The sequence below is a fragment of the Hipposideros armiger genome, unplaced genomic scaffold (genome assembly GCF_001890085.2).
Source record: "Hipposideros armiger isolate ML-2016 unplaced genomic scaffold, ASM189008v1 scaffold_221, whole genome shotgun sequence".
Classification (NCBI taxonomy): domain Eukaryota; kingdom Metazoa; phylum Chordata; class Mammalia; order Chiroptera; family Hipposideridae; genus Hipposideros; species Hipposideros armiger.
Genome location: NW_017731571.1, coordinates 1,109,073 through 1,117,783, shown reverse-complemented (window position 1 = coordinate 1,117,783; position 8,711 = coordinate 1,109,073). Strand labels below are relative to the sequence as shown.

General features: G+C 45.1%; 1 protein-coding gene across 1 annotated transcript; it reads right to left on the bottom strand.

Annotated features, from left to right (window-relative positions):
• Positions 1 to 2,110: 2,110 nt before the first annotated feature.
• On the bottom strand, positions 2,111 to 7,927 carry BAMBI (BMP and activin membrane bound inhibitor). Its single transcript, XM_019654410.1, has 3 exons — positions 7,503 to 7,927; positions 4,001 to 4,288; positions 2,111 to 3,557 (listed from the first exon to the last, which is right to left on the bottom strand). Exons 1-3 carry the CDS (start codon positions 7,576 to 7,578, stop codon positions 3,139 to 3,141), a joined length of 783 nt encoding a protein of 260 aa, XP_019509955.1. The 5' UTR covers positions 7,579 to 7,927; the 3' UTR covers positions 2,111 to 3,138.
• Positions 7,928 to 8,711: the final 784 nt, after the last annotated feature.

Sequence of the window (8,711 nt, the reverse complement as noted above, 5' to 3'; positions counted from 1 at the left end):
TTGAGGTTTCAAGTTATTTGGGCTGAGACAGAGAAGAGGACCAATTAGGTTATAAGGGAAAAAAGCTGTCCTGGCCCCAAAAAGGCTAGTCCCAGACTCATGATACTAGATGCCACTGCTTTCAAGCTTTTAGCCTATAATCAACCCATATTGAAACCAGATTTACGAGCTCTTCAGAGGAGAGCTTTGTGATTTTCTAAGCAGACATGTTTGGTATTTTAGAAGGTCAAACCCCCTATGGTGCAATGTTTTTAATAAAATCAGTTCAGCAGAAATTAGAGACACACCAGTCAATTTCTAGGAAGCCTCTGAGCCATTCAAAATAAGGGGGGGGGGGAATGCCATAAAAGACATAACCATGTACAGATCAATTTTTTTGAAAGAAGTACAATGTAAGGGGTGTAGATACAGAAACATGGCAAATTTGGTCCCATTTGTCTCTGGTTTGGGCAAATTTCCACTTAGAAAGGAAAATTACTTTTTTTGGGGGGGGAGAATTTTATGTCAATATTAAACAAGGGCTGTTCCTGGTTAGCCCAGCCTTGTGCTGACACCTCAAAGTCACAGTAAACATCTCTATGAGGGAAAAACAAATAAACCAGTCATTACCATTCTTACATCACTGAGTCAGGTAGGTAGGTAGCTATTTCATGAAGGGTCCTTTATCTCCCTCTGGGCAACTTCTACACTCTCATAGGAAAGCAAAAGAAGCTATATTTAGTTCTTAGTAAAAATCCAAGTTGAGAAACCTGCAGTCTTTTCATTGAAAGGCCAAGTTATGCGTAGACTGGTGGCAAGGATGTGTGCAAATAGTAAATCAGAGGACATTAAGAGGATTTGTTATGAGCTAAAGGGACAGGGCCAGTCTATTTAAGTGGCTAGAACTTGAGCCCCAGAACACCCAGTCTGACAAGAGAACATGGGCACAGTGCCACCACCCCACCGACAGGGAGGTGTAAACAGCCTCATGAATTTACAGGAGAACGAACAAGACGCAGGTCAGCAAGCACAGGACCAAGCGGGGACACGCTACCTTCATCTCCCATTACATTTCTGTGATTTTAGCTCTCACCTGGACCCAGGCCTATCCTGCAACACGGGGTTTACTGATTTCAAAGTGTTTCAGAGCCCATGAATTTAAATCTTTCATTGCTTTATTTCTTAATGAATTGCTGAGTTCTTAGTTAACTGGGACTTGGGAAGAAACGAGGTGAATAAGACTGATAGGGCAAGCAGAAGAAAATTAACTATACAAAACTGATATAGAGGCTACTTAAAGAATGACTGCACTTGCATGATGCTGTACATGAAATGAAAAGGCATAAGGAGCAAGAAGTCTTTCAGTTCTAAGTGGCAAAACTACTGTGATTTGATTGAAAGCTAGAAAACAGAGGTGAAGATGGAAATTTCACCAAGGGCAATTTTGATCAAGCCTAACAGTCCTTTGGCTCCCTCAAAAATTGACACACAGAAAACTTTAACACCTTTTGTAAATTTTAAGTCATGCATGCACAAACTGTCAAATCTCAAGAAGCACAAAACAAATTATGTCATTTATTAAAATGCATATTTATTCCATAGCCTAATTTGTTTGGAGCTGTGGTCTATTGATTATTAAATAATCTAGGTATTCATTTTTAGACTAGTCCTTTCAACTCTGATTCATCCATGAATTTGGCTACTGCATCTGTCTTAAATGACCCAAATTATGCTTATCATAAAATATTCCAGAAAACCGCTTTTTAAAAAATCCTTTAACACTCATAAAAGAAAACCCCATATTCAAATATGTAGGCAAGAGGTCATTTTTTAAGCAAAAGTTTCAAATATACAAAAGAATTGAGAAAAACAACCCTACATGACAAATCATTGTCACATTTAAGATAATAAAGGCCCATTTCGGGGGAAAAGTACACAACTATGGCATGGGCTTAAATTCAGGCTGGGCAGTGTTGCCAGACAGAAAGTCCTACAGGAATGAAAACACCCGTTAGTGTATCAAGTTAGTGGCTAAAGTCAATGTTCTATTTGGTTATGTTAATTTGGGGAAGAAAAAGTAGTAGCACTGTGTGTTATTTAAATCTCAATTGATATATAATGTTCACTATTGAAAACCTTTCTAAAAATTGAGAAGAATAAAATAAAATATTAGTATAATACTGTGTTGAAGGAAGTTTTGAAAACTGGGAGCACAGTACAATAAAGTATGGCTAACATGGGGTCCAAAATATTTAATTTGGTTTGAGACAGAGTCAACAGTAGAAGTAGACAGACAGTGACTAACTTTAACTACCAAAAAAAACCAAAAAAAAAAAAAAACTTTCGTTTATGTTTTTTCTTCCTGGCTTGGAGGTAGACATTTAAAAAGTATTCCAGAGCAACTGGATCAAGTTGATAAATAACAGTACCTTTGCTAAGGCAACTTCAGAAACTGATCAATCATATCTGACCTGGTATAAATACATTTAAGATTTCTCTTGGATGAAAGCTAAAAACCGGAATGATCCAAACAAAAACTGTGGATAAGACACTGAACGATGGGAATTACAGTTAAGATAGTCTACACACTGTAAGAAAATTACACATGCGCATGTAAGAATAAACAAGAGCTTGATCTTGTGTTTTTGTTTTTTAAAGAAAAATCAAGCCAAATCCTAGTAAGACCCTATCGGGAGTAACAGATCTTCATTTGTATAATCAACATGTAGTTTTTTACACTTCCCACTTAGTTTTTAATTTATGACAAGACACTACTAAATTTCAGACAAAAAATATATATATATTTGTTAAAATCTTTACAATAAATCCAGATGTAGGAGCTGACACAGAGCACATTTGGGTTTATTTAGGTGCTCATCCCAGCTCCCTCAGATGCACATCACCCTGGTAACAGTGTGTATGTACATAGTCTTCTTCTCTTTGCTTTTTCATAATTTCAAAGCAAATAATACATTTGACTGTACGTTAAGTCTGTGCAAATAATCCTTCAGAAGAAACATCCAAGATTCTGTTTGCAGAGGTCATTTTGTCTCTCAAAGATGATTACATGAGTTTGTTTTTCTTCAGATAAAGTGCTCCTGTCCAGCAGAACTGAAAGGCCTTCAAGCGTCCAAGAAGCTCAGTTCAGATAAGACGCAGTCATACGAACTCCAGCTTCCCGTGCCCACTGTACATGCCCCAATGAACGAGCGAGAGGATCTTGTCGTTGCTGAGGTCTGCTTGTCTCATTTTATCACAGGTCAGACAGCAGTTCTCGTGCCCACTCACTGGTACCATGCATTCCAAATCCAATTTTGCAACCTGCCCCTTTTTGGAATGGTGTCCATGGAAGCTGTAGTGCAAACGGGACAGCATCTGTTGCCGCTGGTCCTGCAGTCTCTTGTTTTCACTTCGAAGCATCCTCAAGGCCAACATAATAAGCAACACTAAAATCAGCCCTCCAGCGATGGGAACAGCAATCACAGCGGCCCGGAACCACAACTCTTTGGAAGAAGTCAGCTCCTGCACCTTGGTGATGAGATTTCTGCTACCGTCATGCTGATACCGGTTTCCTTGTCCTAAAGAGGCAGGAGCATAATGATCAAACTCTAACCCCTCCTGTAGCGATTCATGATCATCTATCCGTTTTAAACAAGGCCACCCTTTAAAAAGCTTACAATTAAGTCAACAATATTTAGAAAATAAATGGTACAATAATGATGCAAAAAAGCTTACAAAAACATTTGTTTACAGATTGTCATTACTGAGGAATAATGGTCTTTTAATGTCTTCAAAATGTTGAAAAAACAGGCAAAACCTATTATGTGGACAGATATATAATGCTCAGGCAGACATAAAAGCTCCTCAGTAGAGATGCATCTTTGCATCCAGCCATGCTTCTCCCTCTGGTGTCTCTAATTACATTAACAACAAAATCAATAGCAGACATTCGAAGTCGGAGCTGTCCCAAGCCTATAGATCGGTCAGGCGAGCATTTTGGTTAGAAAGGGTTTCTACCTACCTGAGACCTCCCCCTTGGGAGGAGAAAGAACGTCATGCAGCCCTCTGTAATTGCACATATCTTCATGACAGCATTCCAATGTGGGCATGGCGGTGCCAGAGTGGTTTTGTGCCTGTTTGGCTTGGCAGATGTCTGCTGTGCTTGCAAGAGAGTCCAGGCAGCCATGGGTGAGTGGGGAATTTGTGTTCTGAGGATCAAGAAGTCTAGAGAAGCAGGCGCTTAGCTCAGATTTACACATATAGCCAGTGGCCACGCAATGGGCAGCATCACAGTAGCATCTGATTTCACCTGAAAACAATGAGAAACTGGTGTCAAACTGCTTTGGAGACCAGATAAAGCATCTGCTTAAGCGACAGCTAAACCCCAAGCTCAAAGGCACTAACTTTTAGAATATTCAGCTGAGTGCTTACAACAGAATTTCAATCCAGTTCAATACAATTTTACAAATGTATTGAGTCCTAATCGCAGAGAATAAAAGTTCAATTTAGGTTTCTGATAAGTTAGTAATTAAAAATACTACTTTTGTTTTTGAAAGACAATAATCACAATAACTTCTACCATAAGCCAAATTACCTTATTTATTTATTTTAATCCTACATAACCATACAACATGAAAATGCTGGGCTTTTTTATTTTGTCAGTATAAATATTTGATCGGAACTACTGAATTGTTTACTACCTCGAAGAGCTGTGCCAAGATTTAAGAGCTTTAGCTAACACCTTATAAAGTTATTAACTAGAAACACAACAATCTAGAAATTGCTCCAGTCAGGAGGTTTTAAAACTATGAAACTGGGCAGCTATTTGCAACCTCTCTAGAAAAGGCAAACTTTGCCTATAAAGATCTTTTCATGCAGAGGAGCTTTTAGTCAGTATATTGTAAAACAGGAACTAGGCAGTTTACAATTAGTGGTTTGCTTGCCAAAGTCAATTTCTTTCAGCCCAAATGGAAAGTCATAAAAGTTGGGGTGGAGGGGAGGGTGTAAAACTGCAAGGCTAACTTCTCCTCCCCCTAACTCCCCAGTTTTACATGTAATTCAACATGGGATCTAAAAGGGGAAACACTGAAACTGAAAATCCTCTGCTGGCTGAATGAAAAATCCTTAAGGAAACCTCAAATTTTTCTACAGGAAGTGATTAAAAGTTTCCTTTATAAAACTTATTTTGTGAGTTGCAAGTCAGTTAACATTTTGCCTCAAATGCAAGATCTGAGGCTTTTAACATCAATTTCTAGTGGAAATAACCCGAGTCTCAAAGTTATCACTAGTATGCTATCTGACCCAGTGGACTCTGGTCATTGTCACATGCCACAGCGAAAGCTACTATAAATTAAACTAATGCACACACCTCTTCCCAGCTTCCCAAGCTGAAGTAAGACCTCTGCTCTGAAATTGAACACCTTCCCACCCTCACCTTTCTTCCTCCTCCTCTTTGTGAATGCCTTGAGTAAGGTGTCTCATTTAATTATCTGTCCAAATTCCAGGCCACTGTATGGTATGCTCAGTTTTCACCAGAGACTATTAATGCTTCAGTTCTAAAAAGACCAACCAACTAAACACAGATCTTGGGCAACCAGAGTTTAACCATCCAAAGCTGGAGGTCTTGCTCCTAATCCTAAATCTGTGCTCTCTTGTCCTAGGTCTGGGCCCAGGTCCCTTCTCCCGTAAGACCTTCAAGTTAGGACCTTGCTTTGCAGAGGCTCTTTTCGTCTCTTTCCAGCTTATTTGATTTTTTCACTTTATAAAGCGCACCAGTCTCCTGTGGTGATGACTACCTGTCCCTACTCTGACAAATTCCATCTATAGGCTTAAAAGTAGAAATAAAACAGATTAAAAGTCAACTTTGATCCTATGCACCTCAGACCTAGTGCAGAAAAAGCAAACCTGAATACAAGTGAAATGCTGCTTAAATGTTTATGAGAGCCTATTTAACATACTATAGTTTCAATGACCTAAAATAGTCTAATAAAATTTTGACAGGTAACTAGGAAAGTTCTAACAACTTTTTTTTGTTTTAAATTGGAGCCACATTTGAGCAAGTTGAATGAACTTTTGTATTACTGTATTAAAACTATATTTCTGTCGTTTCATAAAGTTTCTTCCTGTGGCATGCAAAAGGCCAGAAAGGGGACTGGTATTTTGAAACAGTGAACAATGCTCTTCTGTTTTCCCCCCTTTCTTGTTACTGTATGTAGTGATTAAACAAAAATGTCTGCTTTAGTCAAGATGGCTACAGGAGAGACTGCTGGCTTCTTTTAAAGCTTTTGAAGTCCGCAGCAGTCAGAAATCTCTGATCCCCTAATTATATCATTATCAGGCACATAGTTTCGGTATCTGTGACTTCATGTCAGCCTCAGTCCCTCCCTGTTCTGCTGGCCTTTGATAGGGCCAGGAGGCTCCCCTCTGCAGGCTCTGAGGGCTGTTATTTAGGGTTAATTACACCCTTCCTTCCAAAATAAATAAATACTGTAGCACATCATCCTTGCTGGGCTAGCTTATCCTTTAACCTCATGCCTGCTACATGGCAATTAGAGAAAAGTGGGGGGTGCGAAAGCTAAATAAACGCTTCCTATTTAAAAAATTTATCTGTTAACAGAACAGAAGGTAGAGTTCGTGGCAGGGTAGGTGGGGGAACCTTGAAAACCAGAGGGAGTTTGGGTTATTTCTACCTAAAAGGTGAAAGCCTGCAGGGAAAAAAAAAGAAACTGACTACTGTCTTTTTTTTTTTTTGGAGTGTTTGTAAAATATGAGGTGTGTGGGAAATGGGACCGCTGACAGAGCCGACTCCTCCCAGCCACTGAGAAGCCACACAGCACCTACTCATGCACATGAACACACACCCCGGACACCTACACTCTCAGGGAGGCACACACACGCGCTGACTCATAAAGACACTCACTCAAACACACACAAAGAAACACTCACGGACAGCGGCATATTCAAATACAGACGCACACTCTATATACAGAGACATGGCGACTATGACACTCAACAGAGGCACGGGCAGAGTCACATTCAAACACAGAGACACTCAAATACAGAAATACACTCACAACAGAGACACACTCAGATATACCGACACACACGCGCTCAGTCAGGCGCAGTGTAACTGGGGAGCAGGGGTCTGCGGTCGCTCCGGGGTGGGGAGGGAGGCAGTGTCCGAGCCCAAGCCCACACGACCGCTCCGCTCTCCGAAGCCAACGTTCAGACGTTCACTACAGACAGACTTACACAAACGTTTTGACAACCACTTGCCCTGAAGTCTGACTCCATCTGAACGCGCCGGCCCCGGGACACACGAGGGGGCAGCCGCGAAGCCACCGCCGCGACTTCTAAGAACAGGCAACTTGTCGCGACCTGCGGGCTCCGGCGCGGGAGGAAGCCTCGCCCGCCGCTAACAAAGCCTTGGCAACCGGCTTCAAAGCCCGAGACGGCGGCCGCCTCCGGACCCCGCGCGCCCCTCCCCGGGGAGCCCGCGCCCCAGCTAGCCGGCGGGCACCCACCTTTGGTGAGCAGCACGGCCATGGCGCAGAGTTCGAGCTGCAGCCAGATGAAGATGTAGCTGGAATGGCGATCCATTGACGCCCCCCACGGCTGCAGCAACCCCGCCGGTCCCGGAGCCGCGGCGCAGCTGCAGCCTACGACTCCCGGAGCGCGCCGTGCATCGGTGCTGCCCGGGGCGGCGGGCGCCGTCAGCGACGGGGCGACTGGCCCGGCCGCGGCCGGAGCATGGAGCGCGGCTGAAGGGCGTGCCGAGGAGCCTAGGGGACCTTTGTGGGCCGACGCTGCGTGCACCGGCTCCTTCGCTGCGCTCGGCGCCGCAGTCCCGGGTTGTGCTCTACGGCTTCACACCTCTCGGACACTCCGCGAAGGCAGAGGCTCCGCGAGCGCGTGCAGATACTGCCAGCCGCGAGCTCCCGCCAGCGCCCAGCCCGGCTCCGCGCCGTAAATAGCGCTCGGCGCGGGGAGCGGGCCCGGCACCACCCTGCCCCGGCACCGCCCCCAGCTGCGCCAGCGCCGTCCGATTGGCCGTCAGGCCCCAGTCAATCGACCCACAGCCAGGGGGCGGGCCCAGAAGCGGGCGGGGAGGGACCTGCCCGCGGCTCCTCGCGGCGCCGGCGTCTGGGGCCTGGGGCCCTGCGGCTTCTGTCTCCGGCGCTCCCCCTCGCGGAGGCTTGCGCGTCCATGACCTTCGGGAGGAGCAAGTCGAGCCCGGCCGCTGGGTCTATCTTTGGCACCCTTCCGTGACTCTCATAACTCAGCCTTGGGCCAGCGTCCCCTAGTCGGTGGCTTCTTTTTTGTTCCACCCGAAACACGCGAGGCACCCGTGTGTCCGCCGTCGGAAGCCCTACTCCGCCACGCCGCGCGCTCTGGGAGCCCCAGGGACAAGTGGCGGTCACCCGGCGTGCGCCGTCGGCCAAGGCGCCCCTGCCGAGCCCCGCTGGCTCGCGTGTGGCCGAGGGGGGGTCCAGTCCGGAGCCAGGAAAGGGGGCGGAGGGGCACAGGTCTGCTTTCAGCCTTCCCCCTCTCCTCGGCGTATCCGCCTCAAGCCGCCCGCCCTGTGATCAATAAAGCCCAGACAGACAGACTGTTGATCAGTAGGAGCCGCTAAGTTCTCCTGGGTAGACAGGGGACGAGTAGCCGGCTAGAGACACTTAACGAAAATTAGCAAATCCAAAAAGCACCCGGCGCCAGCAAGACGACACAGGCCG